The 21164-nt window shown below is 46.1% G+C and overlaps 1 protein-coding gene across 1 annotated transcript in view; it reads right to left on the bottom strand.

Annotated features, from left to right (window-relative positions):
- ZBTB10 (zinc finger and BTB domain containing 10) overlaps window positions 1-19283 on the bottom strand; it is a 480238-nt gene extending 460955 nt beyond the window's left edge. Inside the window, exon 1 of the mRNA XM_085605374.1 lies at window positions 17720-19283. Coding sequence (XP_085461500.1) covers window positions 17720-18430 — 711 coding nt within the window. The 5' untranslated portion in view covers window positions 18431-19283. The remainder of the gene's footprint in view (window positions 1-17719) is intronic.
- Between the last annotated feature and the right edge of the window lie 1881 nt (window positions 19284-21164).

Genomic DNA, 21164 nt, shown 5'->3' on the forward strand with positions numbered 1-21164 from the left:
TTGCCAGTTCGGACCACTTGCAATTGACATGGCCCTCTTACTCATCGCCAGTGCCCCATAAATGCCTAGCTTGGCATCCTTGTGACAGGTTGCAAGACGCTTTACCTCCTAACCGCAGTTGGTTCTTTCTCTTACCCAGCCTATACCTTTATCGCCACATGCCAATTCTGTTTTTCTCCAGACCTACGTTAAAGCCACTATTTGTAATATCTCTATAATAACTCCCGATTTTTCAGTGCACTGCTCCAATTGATAGTGCAGCTTCTTCCTGACCATATATCTTCTCATTGTGATGTCTGCGCAACACGTATAGTTGGGCCTAGACACTTTAGGCACTAACTACATCTGTACGGATGTTCAAATCATTGATGCTTTTAATTATGCACAAACACAATCTGACCCACAGGCTGGTTATACAGTCCGTAACCCTGGACACAGAGATAACTCAAGACCTGGCATAACCTACGCATGTTGGAATAGACCCGCGCATAACGAGTATACCCGTCAGCGCCCTGCTAGAGGAGCCTCGCTTCCCCCTGCCCCCCCCACACGAGTACGCACAACACAATTCGCCTACTTCACAACACCCATAGATGAAGATAAACCATTCCCCTTGCCCCAATTACCCCAGTTTCCCACCTCAGTTAGTTACCCAAGCCGGTAGGTACAGAGACAGGATACTGAAGAAGACACACAACTCCCATTATAGCAACAGTAAGACACATCATAACAAGGCACGAACACAAAAAGGAAACCAAATGCTAATCTTACTATGAATGTACCCACTCAAGCCCCTGATGGACTGGTTAAATTACAATGTGAAATTATGATAAAAGTGCCAATTAACAATACTATGTCAATGTAAGCTGTTTTGAAAAACTCAAAAATTGTTTTAAATAAAATTTTAAAAATGGATGCTTTTAATTATGGTAACGAGAATAAAAATCCTTTTTTATTTTGCTCTTCCTTCTCTGCTTTCCCCTTCCTCCTCTTTGAATTTTTCAACTGGCATGGGTTAAAATTGTCTCATGCAAAACTCCTGATGTCCTGAAGATGATCCAGATATTTCACTAGGATCGAAAAGTCATCGTAATGCACCTAGACTCAATTGTTACAATCATTTATTTTGTGTATGAGCATTGGCACTAACGGGTTGCGACTCAACCATTGCATTCCATTTTGTCACTTTGATAGGCCAGAGTTGGGAGGATTCATCTGATTCTCTTGTGTTCGTTTTCCCACTACTATGTTTACTTTGCATTACAAATAGTAATGATTTTTCTACTTGGACACCATCCATAGACTTTATTGTACCTCTATGTATAATTAATTGAAACACTTGTCTTATAAGGGGGACTTGTTCCTTCAAGTACCTAAGCACAACAGAAAACCCAGATACAAGAGGATATTGGATGCCAGCATGGGGTCAGCAACAGATCTGGACGGAGCATCGTGGAGAAAAAAAAAATTAATTGGCAGCCAAGCTGGTGTAGTTATTGCCTGATCAAGGGGGTCTTGAATTCCTTCCTGAACTGCTGGAAAAATGGTGATCCTCAGGCTATAAGTTTAAAAAGAAAAATGGTGAGAGGTGTATGTAATGGTATGATGTCCAGTTAGTCCTTCTTTTATTCTTTATTTGCCTTATTGTCATTGTACAGTGTGTGGGATTGTTTAACTTGTTGGCCCGTGGTCTTCCACCCACTCCAGGGGATCCAAACGCTTCTGCCAGGCAGTTGCAATTGGAGATCACAGGACATGGATGCATCACTAGTGGGCTCATTCTTTAGGATAATAAACTTATCAAAAAAGGAACCTTTCTGAATGGGTCTTTTTACTTCTTCACATTTGGCGAGGACATTAAGTGTTGCAGGAGGCCACCACTGCATATTGTATTATTCATCATTTCTTCTGATTCTTCCTCAATTGGCTCAAACCAGGGCTGAGATCGCTACCTGGGAAAAGGTCCTTTGGCATGGATGTACCCCTCCCCGATCTCAGTGGTGCCCAATTTTAATGTCGTCATTCTGAGAACCTGCTCATGCATCAATGTTTCCTGCAAGTCACGTGCACCCCCTATGACTAGCCTAAATATCGCTGTGCACAAGGTGTCATTCAAAAAGACGCAGCATTCCTTTGGATGAGGTGTCGTGATCCGGTGACATCACGCAACATGTGGCGGCCATCTTGGACTGGGGTCAATTCCAATCCAAACCTATTTGAAACCTCGTTTTTAAGACAATACAACGATTTTAAGGGAAACGCACTGAGCAGGTAAAGGCTTTGAATCTCAAGATCACATTTTTAAGACGTCAGATCACCTGTACTGAGTAGGTTTTTGACTTTAACATGGTTAGCTCTGTATTTAGGTAATCACAAAATAGCAAGTTCAACAGTTAGTACATTTAACACAACTTTTAGCACCCAGTGGGGAACCAGATACCCAGTGCTTAGTTTGAGCCGGTTGGTTCCGGTGCTCAGCACCGCTACTTAATCATCAACACTGGTGCTTTTCACGAGCACCTTACTGGAATCACAAGATGAAGTGATTTGAGCCGAGGCGCAAACCTGGAACGCCCATCTCCAAAGGCGGCAGCTCTGTCTATTAGACCACACCCTCCCCCCACTTTCATGATTATTAGTGGTTTCTGTTTTAGGCAGCGCTAAAAAGAGAAATGGGCTGTACCAAGCCACCTCCTGGCAAGAGCCCCGGTACTTATTTTTTTAAACACATTAACCACGGCCGATATCCTTACAATATGGTTTGTTCCTTTGAAAACTTTCTCTTTGCAACTGATGTGGAAAAGTTTACACCCAAAAGAAAACTTGCCTTACTTTTAATTTCCTGGACCAAGAGGGGCAGCAACATTTTGACACTGTTGAATCCTCCCTCTGGTGATGCGGATGACTGGGATGTTTACACCAAAGCAGTTCAAAGTTTGAGTAAGAAATATATGGAACAACCTATTGTTTTAATGGAAAGATTTATTCAAGAGGAAACAGAACCAAGACTAAAGTGTAGAAGAAAGCATTTCAACGTTGCGGAATCTAGTATCAGATTTCAATTTTGGAACGTAACTAAATTTACACACGGGACCAATTTGTTTATAGTTGTGCTTCGAAAAAATACAAGAACAGCTCCTTAGCTGTAGAGATCCATCACTCGGTGAAGAGATCTACGTGGCAAAAGGCATTGAACGTGCAATTGTTTCAAGCAAATATATTACTAACGATATACCCTATAGCGCAACAGTCAATTTGTTACAATACTGAATCTATTAATGTGGTTTCTTTTAAAAGACCGGTCAACTAAATATTTTCCGAAGAAAAACAGGTACAGTATGTTCTAGGTGTGGCTCACGATCACACTTAAGCAATAGTCCTACATGCCCTGCACTTAAGAAGAGAGGTCTTAAATGTTGCAAGATAGGACATTTCCAAAGGGTGTGTAGAGGAAAGAATGTAATTCAAGCGAGCAATATACAAGCTGATGAGGACTGTGTGCAAGATTGTACACATGATGCTTCCAAAATGTTACTTACTGTTGATGTGAATTGTCAGATGGTTCAAGACTTAAGGGCACATTTTGCAAAGCCAGTATTGGCGATTTATCTTTGCAGATGATAGATCCTGCTGCTCTGGTTACTATAATCTCAGAGATCTTATATACACAACATTGGTCAAATGAGATACCCCTTCAAACAACAGCTATTTTACCAAACGTTTATGGGGATCAATATATATAGTGACATGCTGGGCTATTTCTTAGAAGTGTCACGTCTGTGCAGACAATGTCAAGACTAAGGTATATGAAGCAGTAAAAGGAAAAAGTATTGTGAGCTAGAAGGACCAGCTGTATCAAGAAATGATTAAGCAAATTAGTGGAAGGTGGTGTAATCTTCACAGTGGGTCAGTCCCATTGTTGAAGTCCAAAAAAAAAATAAGAAAAGACTGGAGATATTAGTTTGTGCACCAAGTTATGCATCCTTTATAGTGGTGGACTACCATCCACTCCCCAAAATTCAGGCTCTACTAGCCAATATTTAAGACAGGAAAGTATTCAGTCTTCTAGACTTGAGGTCAGCCTATCATTGAGATTCCTTTAATACCACAGTCATGCGATCTAACCACTTTTGTGACATCATTTGCGGGACATACGTTTCTGAGATTACCTTTAGGCTTGGCCTCAGCAGTAAGCATGTTGCAGAAACTTACTGAACAAAATTCTAGCAGGAATGGATGGTGTCCAGGCGTAACAGGTTAACATTTTAATATTTTCTGAGTCAGTGACAGACAAAACAATTTGAGGAAGGTGTAGAATATTTTCAAAGATGTGGGAATCCCTCTTAAACGTGATAAATGTCAATTATTAACAAATAATTTACATTAATTGGGTCCTACCATCACAAACTTTGGGACTAAACCCAAATTTTCAGTCACACAAGCAATTTCAGAGGTTTCACTTCCGAAAGACAGACACCCTAAGAATTTCTAGGGATGAGTATTACTTCAGGTTCTGCTCAAGTAGTTCAACCCCAACGCAATTTGTTTAAAAAAAGTGTGACATTTAAGTGGGATGCTATCACTGGTGAAATGTCCAACAAATCATTGTCAACACTCCTGCTCTATCACCATGTACATCTGGTCAAATAAAGAGGTACACGAGGGGCGGAGTCTAACCGGGCAGCAAGATGGCCACTTTACAGAGAGGCTCTGCCGGCCATAATCCTTATCCGCCATTCATCTTATTCCTGCGGGCGCATCTATCCCGAAATCGCCCTGCTATACCTGCCCTAAAACACCAAGAATCAATTCCTGGGCAGCGGAGACAGCGTTGGTGACGATGAGCAGTGAGACATCTTGCCCAACTAGAGGCTGGCCCCCTGGGGTCCATACAGTCTAATACTGGCTCATCGCCCACGTTGATGGACACTGCCACTTGAGGGCCTTCCTCTTGGATTGGCTGACACCGCTTGGCCTTCTTGTGCCCCCGGTCCTGGATTCCTTCCGGAGGCATGGCAGGGTCACATGGGGAACAGTACCATGGAGTGCTCTCTAATCCACTTCCCACGCGTGCTGATCATTAAACTGCAACGCTGGTTTCAGAAAACGGACTCCTGTCAACTCACCCATCCTTTTCAGCCTGCGGAAGGCAGCTCCTCCCATATGCGACTGCCGCAGCCCATTTGAGCAGTCCGTGTTAGGGAACACTTTTGGCTTGCCAACGGCGTTGGATAGGATACCTGGGCTTTCCAGAGACCTGCACTCCTACCTCCTAACTGCAGGCAGCACAAGTGCCCATCTGCATACTGCGATAATGGGCAAGTAAGACACCAGCCAGTAGAAACTCACCTTCAAACGAACTGACCCCGTGCAAGACGACCTGGCTCGCTGACCACCCAGGAGGAGGGGGAGGGGGAGGGGAGGTTTGGGAGTGAGCTGTTGGCCAAAAAGATGATCCAAAAGAAAATCCTTGTGGACGTAAAATCTAGTCTGCCAACCATCAATGCTAAATTGGATATGATGGCAAGCCGCCTGGACCGCATGAAGGAGAGGGTCGACAAACACTACGACAGAATCGACAACTTCTGAGGATGAAGGGGCCGTGGGCAACTCCTACGAATGAAAAGAGTCCTGGGGCTCAAAGCAAAGAATGAAGACCTAGAGGTGCGATCAAGATGCAATAATCTCCAGATTAATGTTGTTCCACAATCCACCAACATTGCGATGATGGAAGACTACGTAGAGACTATGTTTCGTTTCACAATCCACCAACATTGCGATGATGGAAGACTACGTAGAGACTATGTTTCGTTAGTTGTTTGGGACTCGCTTGTATCCAGTGTTCATTGTGTAAAGAGCTCATCGCACTCTGGCGCCTAGGCCGCCGCCTAGCACTCCTCCGAGGCCCACCTGCTCAACTATAAAGACCGAGATATGGTGCTTCGTCAAGCCTGAGAACAGAGGGACATCCACTTTCAAGGGAACACGATATCCTTCTATCCAATTTTCACGCCCTCAGTACAGGCGGAGCACAGGGAATTTCTACCCGCCAAAAAGATACTACAGAAAGTTGGACACTACATATACCCTGCTAAATTATGCATCTCACACAGAGTGAAAATGCACCACTTCACAGAGCCGAAGGCAGCTCTTAAATTCGTCAAATCCAAAATGTGGGACCAGCTTGAGCGTCCCCGCAAGCTACAGCAGATGAAGATCTGGATAGTGTAGAATGAGATGGACAGAGCCGGACTGCTTGGATTACCATGCAACCGTTTGGCCACCTGCTTGTGCTGTACCGGAATATGGATCCATACAGTGCCATCTGTCTTGGTTGAATTGACATACTGGGCAGATCTTCTGTCACCCACTTGCCCTTGGGAATACCCACGAGTCACATCGGCCCTAGGGCCACCCAGGCTAGTACAGATTGGGCAGATAGTCTGACTTGCATCTGCATCCAGAGATAATTCCTAATTAGGTTGTTCTCTACGGGGTATGGGTTGAAGACGGAGATGAGACCTGCAACCCCATCCTCAGGGGTGGGGAGGGGGGAGTGGGTGTGGGGGAGGTTAACTATGTTAATGTTACTTTTTGATTTTCTTGTTTTCTTTCCCAACAGACCCTACCTATGGCAACCAGCAACATTACGCTCACTGGGCTGCACATTCCTCACACACCAGGCAATTTCACATATCCTTCATTTCCCAGGCACTCAGCGTTTCACCATTTCTTCTGTGCACACATGCAGGAGCCCAAGTCCTCGTACATTGTACTTTTGACTGCCCCAACACCATCATAACAGCTATCAGATGCCTTACTTGGAACGTAAGGGGCCTCAACAGCCAGCGCAAAGCGAGACTGGTTCACGCTTACATACTACACCACCGCGCTGATATATGCCTTCAAGATTACTACATCTCCCCCCTTTGACAGCCTCACGCCTTAGGGCAGGCTGGTGACAGACATGCATGTCGCACTTTATTCCAATTACACCCGGACGACTGCTATATTGTGGCGCAAGTGCATACCATGGCATTCGTGACAGATGATCAGCTACACTTGGGGGCGATTCGTCGTAGTGGCCGGTATTTTACACTCATGCCCCGTAATCCTCATTTCACTCTATGGCCCAAACTATGACTGTCCAGACTTTTTTGTTCCTGTATGGCGCCACATTAAGAACTTGGAGCCAAGTGCGATGATGGTGGGTGTGGGGGGGCAATTTTAATGTCTTACTGGACAGACCCTGTTTTAGGTAGCTCAGGTACGACTCGTCGCCCACTTCTCAATGTTGCTGTACAATTGCATATGCTTATGACTGACAATTCCCTTGTAGATGCTTGGCGGCATAAAAAAGAATGGAATAAGGAGCATGCTTAGCATCAGCGCATGACACATGGTCCCATACAGACTGTTGGCTCATTTCCTCGAAACTTATTGACATGGACCATTGAGTTCTCACCTGCCCAGAACACTGTCTAACCATTCCCCTGCCGTTCTTGACCTCGCCTTTTCACTGACAGTCTTGAGTGCATGGTCGTGGGTGAATACCACACTGTACTTTTTAGGACTGCTTTCCGAGCCAAAGTGCACACCGCTATAATTGACTTCTTTGATCTGAATAAAGGCTCCGTCTTTTCACCCTCGACACTCTGAGAAACCTTCAAAATCGTGATTTGAGGAATATGAATAACAAAACATGCAGGCGTCCTCAGGGCAATTCGATCACCCTAGTGCCATTGGAATGCCGAACCCAGGCGCTGGAGCACAGCGCACCCTAGTACCCATCCACCAAGGCAAAGTTATAGGAAGACACTCACTGAATAAAACAATGAAGCGTTACAAGAGCTACATTTTCTCATCCAAGATGCGGTTGCGCGCCACTATGGTGAGGCGGACCGCCCTGGGAAAACTCCTGCTAACATGCTTCGGCAGCCACAGGCCTCCACATACGTCATCAAACTGCTAGATGAGCAACAGGCAAGCCACTCCACACCCGAAGGCTTACCCCAAACCATGACCTCATATTACGCCCACCTCTATAGCACCACTGTGCCCCCCACGTGCAACCAAGCTTCAAGAGTATTTCGACACCATACAACTGCTTTGGCATGACCACACCCATTGCACATTCCTAGATTCTTCATTTACGGAGGAGGAGATGCAAAAAGTCATACATAGCGTGGCTAATGATAAAGTGCCAGGTTTGGACAGCCTACCTCTATATAGAGTTTGCTTGTTTGTTGATTCCACATCTACAGGCTATGCTTGAGGCTTCCCCATCTACTGGCGAGCTAACCACCCTGCCCCCCATGGCTATTAAGGCAGTCATTGTGGCAATCCTAAAACCGGACAAGCCAGTTAATCACTGACTCTTATCGACCACGGTCGAAGAATAACAAAGACAACAAAATATTTGCAAAATTGTTCACCAATCGTCTACACTCATTCCTGCTGGATATAAAGCGTCCAGACCAATCCAGCTTGGTCCCAGGCCGGGCTACCACCCACAATCTGCGCACTATGTTTGTGGTGCTCCACAGCATGGAGCCAGGCCTACCGCCGCTCTCCTAGATGCCACAAAACTATTTGATTCGCTAGAGTGGCCATATTTATTCTGACTTCTTACCTGCCTTGGTCTGAGCCCCAAGTTTATGCTACTCATTCAGTTGCTATATGCATTTGACGGCCAGACTCAGTCTTAATGTCATGCTGTCTGATCCATTCCCTGTAACATGGGGCAACCACAAGGGATGTCCTTTATTTTCTATATTGCTTGCAATGGCAATGGAGCCTCTGGCTGTCCGGTTGTGGCAGCACCACACACAATGTGGACTCACCTTTACCACACGCAATCTCATAATATCTATGTACGCTGATATGTCGCTATACATTCTGGACTCACAAACCAACCTAGATCCCCCCCCCCCCCCCCCCATGCGGGAATTTATACGATTTGGTGGCTATTCAGGTACATAAATTAACTGGGCTAAGTCCATGTTGTTTCCACTTACCGATTCGGAATTTCCATTGCAGTGGGCAAAAGATCCTGTACGCTACCTGGAGATTTGGATGACCAGAGACTACGAAGAGCTGTGGAAGGCAAATTATGGAAGAGCAATGACTTGGCTCGAAGAGAAACTCCTGACGTGGAACAGACTCCCCTGTCCCTGTCGGGACATTTGGCTATAGCCAAAATAGTAGTACTACCTAAATTCCTGTATTCATTCAGCAGCATTCCCATAAAGCTCACGGCCTTTTTTTTTTTTTTTTTTTTTAAAGCGATTACAGTCAGCGTAGCCTGATATCTTTAGCGTGGGCTGGCAAGCGACCTCGAATTGTATGGGAAATACCTACCCACGCCCTTGGCCGGGGGGGGGGGGGGGGGGGGGGGTCGGGTCTTAGCACACCAGATCTACAACTGTACGCATTGTGTGTGCAGGCTCAATACGTACATTACTTAATATATCCAACAAGGTTTCTGCCCCAAACGGCGGTGGAGTTGGATGTCACAGCTCCTTGGCCATTAGCTACTGTACCTTACCACCGGTACAAGGTCCCACGCGGCAAGGTCGACAGTGTAATACCTGCGATGGGTGTGGGACAGTTTACACCACCAGGTTCAGCTCCCCACCCTATGTGCACCATCTATCCTGTTACCACACAACCCATTGTTGCCTGCCTTGCTGGAACGTGTGCGTGTCAGAGACATCTAGCCACCTTCTCTGATCTATAGTCCGAAAAATCGTTTAATCTCGCCTTTTGCCTCTGACGACACTCCCAGACATACCACACTAGACACCACGCTTTATTACCAGCTGGGCGCCACATGCAGGACCCTCCACTATACATTTCCCAAACCACCGCCAAAGTTACACACTCTTGAACAGATGTTGACCACAAGCCCCCCCCCCCAAGTTAGTCAGCAGACTGTACAACATTATGCATGACAATGCCTGTTTGCACCCCCAAATGCCCGCATACAGTGGGAGCTTGATCTAGTCTACCCCCATAACAAACAAGCAATGGAAACGGATTCCCCCTCTCCCAATTACAGACCGCGACTGCTCCATTTTAAATTTCTACATCAGCATTATCGCATGCCGACACAATTGTTACTAATGGGGCTTGCAACTGATATGTGATGCAAGAGATGCATGGCTCCACAAGCTACTTTTATACACCTCGCCTGGGTTTGCCTCTGATCACGAATAATGGCAGAATATACTGTATATTCCAAGGCTGGTCTTGGGGACCGAAGTTCCTATAACCCCGCCATTACTTCTGGGCTTTGTTAAAGACCTGCCACCAGAGAACCGTCGCTCAACAGCTATGCTCCTCTTACTTGCGAAATGCAGTGTCGTCATACACTGGCCCAAATCCTAGTTCCAAGATGCGACTTACTGCCATGAACAACTGACTTATTACTGGGAGCAGATACCAATAACATCCCGCCCTAAGGACACTTGGGAATCACTACTACTGTATTTATGCACAGAGGAGCCTTCCCTTAGTCAACAACACTCAATGAACCCTCCCCCAGGTTCCCCGACGCTGGAGCCTGACTCGATGCCCCTGCATGAATAAGCTTACGCTGACTCGCGGAACACCTCTCACAATCATATACAAGCAAGTATATGTGGCCCTGCTCACGCTGTGGCAATTAACCCACCCTAATGGCGGAAGATGCCCGCTGAGGTCTACTCCTCTGCTCTGGTTGTATAGCTCCGATTATTGTTCTCACCTCTCACGCAGCACAGGAAAGCCACTTCTATTATCCTCTCTGCTTCGCTGTCTTCCCCTCTTTCCCCTGTGCTGCCTTTTCTTTCCCTCCCGCTCTCTTTTCTGTCTTGGGAACTTGTCCTTGCTCTGACTTGTAACACAGATGATAATGTTTGCTACGAATCTGAACTGCATTCTTAGTTGCTTCTTATAATAAATGGCAATAAAGACGAATAAAAAAATAATAAAGGGGTCCACAGATTTACTGCCTGGCACAGTTGTTGGAAAAGAGGGAGGTTGCCTTAAGTCAGGAAAGAAGTCGACGTCCATCTGTTGATGCCTGGTTGAAGAGTCTCATTTTTGTGACACTACCAGTGAGGTATATGGTACACTGAAGCCGCCCACGGCGAGGCCTAAAGACATTTGGCAGCCGCTCAGACACTACTTGATAGCATTGGAACCAACTGACCAGGCCCGATGTGCTGTGCGGTACTGGCGTGATGGATTGTGCATCTAATTTAAACAAAAGGGAGGAACCGGGAGCTTTTTAAATAGGTCCTGCACAGTGCTCCTGAAGGTCAGTCAAGTGGGTGTGCAGTTCCTGAGAGGGGGGGGACGAGGTGAGTGCACAGGTCTCTTATGAATGCCCTCACACACCCCAAAGGATGTCATGATTTATCATTGGGCTGTGCTCCTCATGAGCCGGCGCTGCAATGCCCGACGGGCACCCGCGAAGGGGCTCTTTGTCGGAGATCTTATAAGAGACAGCCGTTTGGTGCGTGAGGGTATGCGGTCAAGGTAGTGAATTGAGGGTGAAAAGTGGGTTAAAATAGGTTTAGTACTGCCCTGTAATGAACAAAGGTTATTCTGGGGGTGTACTAACCCAACTAAAATAAGTGAGCCATGTCTGGAGACTATGATCCTACAGGGTCTAGAGGAAGTATAGGAAATACTTTAGGTCAACATGTTTCGCGCTATCTCACGGTCTCAGGAGGAGACCCAAAGCACTTCTTCCGGACCAGTCAGTAAAGTTTTTAAGGATAGAACAGAGAATTCAATGGCCGGCGGAGACGGCGGAAGGTCGATAGGTGTAGCTGCTCCTGAATCCTCGAGTCACACAATCTTGAGTGACCCACAGACCGATTCTCATGGGGCAATTTCCCCGCAATTAAGGGAGTACTACTCCTTTATTTCTCTAGTGGCACTAGATTATTTTAGTTTGTTAACAAAAGGTCCTAGCTTAATTTATAGTTAGGAAGCAGTGATTTTACATAGACTTCAATGAGACCTATGTGAGTTCCTCCTGTGTCCAGCCGGACAGAGGAGCATTTAATCTTAAATGGTCAAAGAAATGTAAGTGAAAAATGAGAAGGCTGATGAAACAGGGGCACAGTCCTGTACCGAGTTTTCAACAGAGAGAGGAGAAAGAAAAGCCAGGAAATGAGAGGCAATTACAAATTGGTAACAGGCAAACAAATTTTGGAGCGATCGTGGGGGCTTACAATACAATCAGCGACTTCAAGTAAGCTCTAGCCAATAGTATCCACGGTACATTTAAACAATTGCCATAATGTGGAATTATTATCAAGTCGACGTAACGTTTCGATCCCTAGCTCCTAGTATACAGGGATCATCATCAGGACTAAGGGATTTATCAACAAAGTAATGCCTGGTAGAATTATAACGCCTATAAACATTGAATGGAAGAAAGGAGAGAATAGAAATATACAAAAAAGTCAGCATTTGCGTATTCAAAAAGACAACATATCAATTGTCATCAATGTGCTCAGGAGTGGAGCCGCATGCGACAATTGGTGAAGGGAATAAACAAGTGATGAAGGGACTTAGTGAAATGATTTGTTCAGCGACGCACTTGTACCGGAGGTAGGTGCTAGACAAGGTGCCAGGTGATGAGTGATGCCTGTGACATAATGATTAGGAAAATGGTGCATGAGAGGTATCGGTAGTTGGTGCGCCTGACTGTCAAGCGGTGCACGGCGATGGTTTCACGCGATAGTGATATCTGTGCATAACATCAAGGTGGACGGAAAGGATAATTACCTAGGGGAGGGGTTTCTGTGGAATAGATGGGGTTAATGTGTCTTCAAGAGGATGGGATCCTTCTGGGTCACGGACGATGCCGCTTGTGAAGTCAGCCGCGTTGTGAATTCTGAAAATGCATACTGATTAGGACTTGACTAAGTAGGTGTCCACGGGTTGGACTTCAAAGGAAAACCTGCTTACCGTGAAAATAGGAAAACGCTATGGAATCAAAGAATAAGGAGCGCGTCTGGGTTTTAAAGCTTTTCCTTCTACAATGACAAAATGCATGTTACCTGAAAGTCCAGACATACAACTTACATGTAAATTGCCCATATTTTGATTGTAATGCATTTTAACCTGTTGTCACGACCGGTTTCACTTACTTATCACCGGGATTGTTTTAACTTTATTGAATCACACACCACTCCCTCCCCAATCCAAAATGGCCCCCGCAATGCATTAACACAGCCCTTCTTCTATTTCCGCCGCCCGGTTTGCATAAACCAATCCTCACCCTTCCCAGTCCAGTCACCACTTCCGACTGTCTTGGACTCCCCATTGCGGCTACAAGACGTAGACTAGGTAAGCGTTTTCTTAACGTACAGCCTTTTGTGTCCCCCTTCCCAGGTTTACTCTACTAACAAGATTCCCCCTCCGTTTAGCATAACTCGGACAGCCATTGTAGCTGCCGTTTGACTATCGGACATAGACGCGCCTCATCACAGACGCGTGCGCTGGTTTTACATTTCAAATCACGGTAAGCCTTCCTCTTATCCCGCACAGAAGCCCCCCCTGTTAGGAGACCGAGAACAATTTCCCAATTGCCGTGTTTCAATTCAATTCCCTTATCTCTTGGTATTAGCGCCCCGAAGATTACGGAGAGCATAAACAGCTGCCGGTTGAATTTCGGACACAGACACGCCTCGTCACTCTCCTCTGAAACAGACGCGTGCCGCGTATTTCATTTCAATCACGGTAAGCCCTTCCCTTGCACCGCATTGAAGCCCCCCCCTGTTAAGAAAACCGTGATCACCTTCCTTATTTTAATTTCCTTATCTCCCGCCTTCAGCGCCTCAAAGACTACGCACAGCACTAGTAGCTGCCACCCTGCTTTAAGACCCAGACGCGCTCCTTATTCTTTGATTCCATAGCGTTTTCCTATTTTCACGGTAAGCAGGTTTTCCTTTGAAGTCCAACCCGTGGCCACCTACTTAGTCAAGTCCTAATCAGTATGCATTTTCAGAATTCACAACGCGGCTGACTTCACAAGCGGCATCGTCCGTGACCCAGAAGGATCCCATCCTCTTGAAGACACATTAACCCCATCTATTCCACAGAAACCCCTTCCCTAGGTAATTATCCTTTCCGTCCACCTTGATGTTATGCACAGATATCACTATCGCGTGAAACCGTCGCCGTGCACCGCTTGACAGTCAGGCGCACCAACTACCGATACCTCTCATGCACCATTTTCCTAATCATTATGTCACAGGCATCACTCATCACCTGGCACCTTGTCTAGCACCTACCTCCGGCACAAGTGCGTCGCTGAACAAATCATTTCACTAAGTCCCTTCATCACTTGTTTATTCCCTTCACCAATTGTCGCATGCGGCTCCACTCCTGAGCACATTAATGACAATTGATATGTTGTCTTTTTGAATACGCAAATGCTGACTTTTTTGTATATTTCTATTCTCTCCTTTCTTCCATTCAATGTTTATAGGCGTTATAATTCTACCAGGCATTACTTTGTTGACAAATCCCTTAGTCCTGATGATGATCCCTGTATACTAGGAGCTAGGGATCGAAACGTTACGTCGACTTGATAATAGTTCCACATTATGGCAATTGATTAAATGTACCGTGGATACTATTGGCTAGAGCTTACTTGAAGTCGCTGATTGTATTGTAAGCCCCCACGATCGCTCCAAAATTTGTTTGCCTGTTACCAATTTGTAATTGCCTCTCATTTCCTGGCTTTTCTTTCTCCTCTCTCTGTTGAAAACTCGGTACAGGACTGTGCCCCTGTTTCATCAGCCTTCTCATTTTTCACTTACATTTCTTTGACCATTTAAGATTAAATGCTCCTCTGTCCGGCTGGACACAGGAGGAACTCACATACGTCTCATTGAAGTCTATGTAAAATCACTGCTTCCTAACTATAAATTAAGCTAGGACCTTTTGTTAACAAAATAAGTTTGTACCCGTGGTCCTTAGCTACCCCTACTGGGTTCCCTTGTTATTTATACTACTAGATTATTTTAGGCCATTGAATTCTATATCCATTGTGTAGTATATCCATTAGAGGTATACTACACAACTAGCACTTCTTTTGCATTTTTTAACAATGACAGAGGGATCACTTCTTTAATTAAATTTCCTATACTCCCTCCAGTCATTTTTTTAAACCTCACTTTTAGAACTTCACTGTCAATTACCCCCACACACTCAGACGGCTTTATCAAAAGAGCTCTGAAAAAGTGACCCTTCAGGGGACCCGAATGGCATTGCAGATCCAGCCCGACGAGGAGCACTAGCCCAATGATGAAGCATGACATCCTTCGGGGTGTGTGAGGGCATCATGATAAGGACACACTGTGTCCTACTCAGAGTAGGAGAACGACTTAAGTTATCCTTACTTTTCCTCTCTGATAGGAACAGTGACTCCTGTTTGATTAAAGGAATCTATTTGGGAGCACGATTCACTGGACCTCTCCAATTGCTCCCTGTGTCCCCCCTCTTTTTAAATACTCCCAGGTGGTCACTGAGCTGTCCATAGTGAAAGGTATTCTTATGCATGCTGATGAGACTAGTGTCTTTTCACGACCTGCTTATTGAAGCTACTCACAAAGGCCACTTAGGAGTAGGAGGAATTTGCTTCATTTTAAAACAATTTTTTTGGGAACCCTCAATGGACAGTCAGATTACTAAATGGATAGACAAATATAATACTCCTCTACTTTCGGACAAACAGTGGAAACAAATCATACCCCTTTGCATGCTGTGGCCATATCAAATGATGCTTGGTGTAAAGTGGTCTTAGATTTTGCTGGAACTTTTGATCACTTACCTACTGAAAAAACATATTTCATTGTACTGATTACAACTCTAAATGGGTTTATTTCAAAAATTCACATCAGCACCCCCCACAATGGCAGTAATAAAAAAATCAGGATCTTAAACATTGAAGGCACACCCAAGGAACTAGTATCGGACAAAGGGACACACTTCAGCACATATTAACTTTAATTTGCCCCATTATATAAAACATCAGAGTAGCTCTTTATTCACCGTCTTCTAATGGTCTTGTGGATCGGGTTAAAAAGTTTTTGAAGGAAGGGATACAAACAGCTTTGGCCACAAACACTGCAGTGGAACATTCTTGAAAAGAAAATTGGGGTCTTATTTGATCACCCCACACACACCCACTGGAATCTCTCCATTTCGATTAGTGCAGAAAAGGGATACCAGATCCAATGTGTGTTCAGATTAGATTAAGGTATTAAACCCCCCTGTCTAATTATTGTGCATGTGTCACAAGAAGAGGATAGTAGATACTATGTCACAACAATCTTTAGAAGAAAATTATCTTGAAACCAGAGTGACACATCAGGATCTGAAAACTGGAGACTAGGAAATGATCAAAGTCCAGTTAAGGTTAAGAAAGGGGAATCTATGTTCTCATCACCAGTTCAGGTTGTAAAAGTGTCAACAGGTTCTTTGCTGTTGTGCAAAAAGGGATGGTGGGGAAGATTGAGTCTATTCAAACTCTCGCATCTACAGGCAAGAAAGATCATGCATGGCAAAAAATTGCCAACATGACTAATTACTTGATAATTCACGTTGGTGTGTCTTAAACTCGGGTTCAACAGTCAGGCATGTTAGACTTCCCGTTATGAGAGCTTTCCTCTATCAGATACATTGAATCAGAATCCTCTCTTCCTTTTACCACTGGCTCACATGCGTAGGTGATTCCCAAGAGGTTGTTTTGGATCAAGCTCCAAGTGCTAAGAGAAGAACGCAAAATGACATGAACACCATAACCACAATTTCTCGCAATGTTTCCATGCCTGTAAAATGCAAATACTTTTTTTTCTTCTCTAGCTATATTGTGCTTTGTTAGGGAGAAGAAAATTTAATATGATGTGTAATTAGTCCTTTAATTCTTTACTTGCCTAAATAGACAATTGTGAAATGGTTTACCTTTAACTTGTTGGCCAGTGGTCGTCCACCCACTCCGTGGGTTCCAAACGCTTCTGCCAGGCAGTTGCGTCTGGAAGTCTTAGGACATGGATGCATCACATTTGGGCTCCTGCTTTTGTACAATAAACTTATCAAAAAGTAACCTTTCTGGTTTGTACCTTTTTACTTCTTCACAGTGTAGCATTAGAAAGCCTGTTTTGTCATCTCGATATCTGAACTTAAAAAGAATGAGTTTCAAAGGTCTACCGGTTGATGCACAAGAGCCACACAGAACACAAGTCAAGAATAGTTAGGAGAGTGAATACTACATACATATTGGATAGACAAGACAAACGGAAGCTTTATTGATGACTGTCAAGTAAGTCTATTGAACGTTGATGTACGGTGGGGGGGGGGGGGAACAGAATCGTAGCTGACCTCTTGGGCTACGCAGCTTAAAGGATGTGACACACATATATGACAATGCTAAACATACATCCTTGTGTAAATGTAAGACGTGTAACAATGTTAGAGAAACTCCTCGGGTTGCGTGGAAGGGCGGTAAAACACCGTCGGTAACTGACAGGGCCAGTGTGACAGGAGGCAACGCTGTGTATGGGGCGGGCGCCTGGAGGTAAGACAGTTGACAGCTGGTTATTTACATAGCAGGTCAGCCTCCTAAAAGGAGGACTGGGGGACTGATCCCTGCATCATAAGGTTGTCCAGCACCCTGGACACAATGGAGGATACAATACCCCGCACCTACCTGCGAGTCGGGATCCTTGAGTCGGTGCTCGGCAGAGAGGTGGTGCCTCAACAGCAGCGGCCGTTTATAGTTGCGGGTGCCCTTGCTAAGCTCGTCGCGCCCTCCGCCGTCCTCCTGTCGGCACCAGGCACAGCCCATAAGCCCAGTCTCTTGGCTGAAGCGCAACCACGGGAACTCCTGGAGCCACGAGTCCTGGAAGGAGCCGGCGTGCAGGCCGTGCAGTAGCGATTGCGGCCGGGCAGGAGCCAGAGCACGACGCCGCACCGGCTGCTCCACCGCTGCTTCCACGTCCTGCGCCTCGGCATCGTCGCCACCATCCCCGGAGGGCCGCCCGCTGAGGCCGCTCCCCGGGCTGCCGGCCTCGTCCTCCTCATCGTCTTCATCGTCATCATCGTCGTCGTCTTCGTCGTCGTCGCTGCTGCCACTACTCAGCGAGCCCCCGTCCTCGGGTTCCTGTCCGGTTCGGCCGGCCGACAGCTCCTCGGCCTCTTCCTCATCGTCGTCGTCTGGGCCCTCGGGCTCCACCTCCACCTCAACCTCCTCCCGCAGCCGCCCGTTCAACTGCCGCGGGGGCCAAATGGCTGGCTCCTCCACTGGAACAGCCACCACGGCCGGTGTGACCTCGGCAGCAGGGGTAGAGAGCCCGATGAGACTGGTGCTACCCCCGCCGCCCCTGAAAGCCAGGGTCCGGCGATTTCGTTCTCCAGACATGATGTGTCTTGTCGATCAACGGTCGCCCTCAGGTCCTGCCGCCCCTTCTCACCGGCCGCAGCCCCACTTTACAACGTTCGAGAATCAGAGAGCCCCGAGGCCGCACAATGGGGAGCCCCCCCCTGCCGGAGCGCGCCAGGGGGGCAGTGTCCGCTTCAGACAGCGCAGTGGGGGTGCGCGCCGTTCTCCTCCCCCCTCCTCAGTCAGCACTATTCGCTTTAAGCCCCCCTCGGCGCGCCGGCGTCACCATCCCCCGCGCGCCCCACTCTCCCAACTCTAGGCCTCGGCCAAGGAGGTCGCGGATGGCAAATGAACAACGGACTATGCCCACAATGCAACGGGGCGGCTCGAGCTGGCCGGGTTGGGGTGGTGGTGGTTGGGGGGGGAGGAGGCTCGCGTTGGGAGAAGGGGGGCGGGGGGAGCACAGCTGGCGAGTGTCAGGTTCTGGGGTGTGGGGCGCCCTGCACGCGCACACCTCCCCCTACGCCCTGACGGGCGACGCACGGGGCCGCCGGGGCCCTGCTGGTGGGGGTGCGCCGCCCAGTCCAGGTGGGAGGGTTGTGTGCGCTTCTCCGGTGACCGTGTACCCCCGCAAGGCACCCCGAGCAGGCGGCCCGCCCTCGCCGCGAGGTACTGCTGGGCATGGCCCTGGTATGAACCCTGTCATGTTGGCGGCAGGTGTGGTAAAGGCATGTCCTGCAGGTCTCCTCCCTCCTGCTCTGCCATGTGGAGCTTCGAGCCCAGCCCTGTGCTTCCAGACCTGCGCAGGTAACTCGCTCTGGAGCCCGCACAACGGGCCGTCTGTGCCCATGACAGCACCGCGCCTAGCAGCGCGCTTCACTGAAATCCTAAAGCGACTGTGACACCGAAGGGTTAACATACTGCCTGACTTACAGTCAGAATGTAGACATCCCAGCATGCACTTCTCGTTGTAAACAGCACACGGGAGCAATTTGTGCAATATAGCTAGCTAGTCGATGGAGTTCGCTCCAAAAACGGGGCAGACTCGTGATATGAGGAGCAGCTTTATTTTTTATATGTTTCATGGACAAATGAGTACCTTTCGTCTCTTATTCAGACATTACTTTAATCGATTCCATTTACGACAGTGTTTTAATAAGCAAGTATAGGTATTTTTTTTAGGTCGTGGAGGTTTGTTTTAAAGACCAGATGTGCTTTTTAGTATGACACAAGTACTGTGCGGGTCGGGAGTGCAGGTACTTTCTGAAATTCACGACGATTTGAGACTTTTATGTAGGTGCGCGACAGTCCTAATATTTCCGCTCGGCGTGGTTGAAATTTAGAAATTCATCGAGGTTTCAGGTAATTGTAACTACTTATGGCATATAGTGGTTATTTGTAGTTTTTTCACGGGGAATCACACACGCCCTGACTATGTGTTAGGTGTAGTGGAAATTTCCACATGCTAGGGTAAATATCACCGGAATTTATGGGCTCTTCTGATCCCAAGCTAAAAATAAAAAATAAAATGCGGTATTTTTCACGTGGTCCATAAATGGTCCATATCCATTTATCGCTGCCCTGATACCGAGTGAGCCGGGTGCTATTTATGGCACCTAAAAAGGAAGGATACCATGAAGTCAATTATTTATCAGGTACGATAAATAATACCTATCACAAGTTTTTGTGGAATAGCATGCACATTTTGGTGCTTACTCCACCAAAATCCACATGGTACGTTAATTTCACTACACTTTTATCAGATTAAATTTGGCAGGTTTGACCTGCTGAAATGTAACTAAGGGCACGATATTTAACACACCCAGTGATTACCAGTTACTCAAATTAAATCAAATCAAAAATTACTTTATTCGGTTACATCTTAATAACCATAAAAGCACAGAGTAAAAATTCTTATAAAACATTCTGTACAGGGTAAAAGTTACAATAAATTCAATTTTTATATACAACTATTCATTATCATCATCGTAAACTTTATTTTGGCCACAAAGGCCATAAAAGTAACAGAAATTTTTACAAAACACACAATTTTAAAAATACATCTAAGTCAAATCACAGTTATGCAATAAATTGTAAAAGGCTTCCAAAATTACAAAGATATGTTAGAGCTTAATAATTGATTGCAAAATTTCCTACGTTTTATCCACATAGCATTTAAAAACCGGGAGACTGCAAAGACAATTGGGGGCTGGGTATCGTATTTCAAGACTCTCGAGGCTTTTTCACACTCTCTAAATCCTAAGTTTCTACAAATAGGTATTACCCATAGTTTTCTTTGCAGATGATACATTGGGCAGAAGAAGAAAACATGTTTTTCATCCTCCAGTCTGAAACCACAGGCAGGACAAGCAGTAGTTTTGTTGACATCCCACCTTGAGGTAAAGGATCTAAGCGGTAGACTGCCTGTTCTCAATTGGAAATACAATTTCCTGGCAACCGGAGGGGAGATCAGATCTAAGAATACCTCACTCCTGTAGTTGTCTTTAATCTGTAGAAACTGGACGGTCAACCTGCCAGCACCAAGATTCGCATGCAGGCGCAGAAGATGAAAGTGTCTAAACTGTTCAACTAATTTAGCCTTGGAGACAACCAGACATGTGGCCTCCGGAGAGCCCCATAAATCAGGGAGGCCAATCTTGGCACAGGTGTCCCTAATAAACCTTAGCCAAGAAATATTCTTGTTTTTGATTAGGGACCAAACCCCCTTGAATTCTTCTCGATAGGAGCCCAACTCTGCATTGGACCAGAGTCT

The sequence above is a fragment of the Triturus cristatus genome, chromosome 5_1 (genome assembly GCF_964204655.1).
Source record: "Triturus cristatus chromosome 5_1, aTriCri1.1, whole genome shotgun sequence".
Lineage (NCBI taxonomy): Eukaryota > Metazoa > Chordata > Amphibia > Caudata > Salamandridae > Triturus > Triturus cristatus.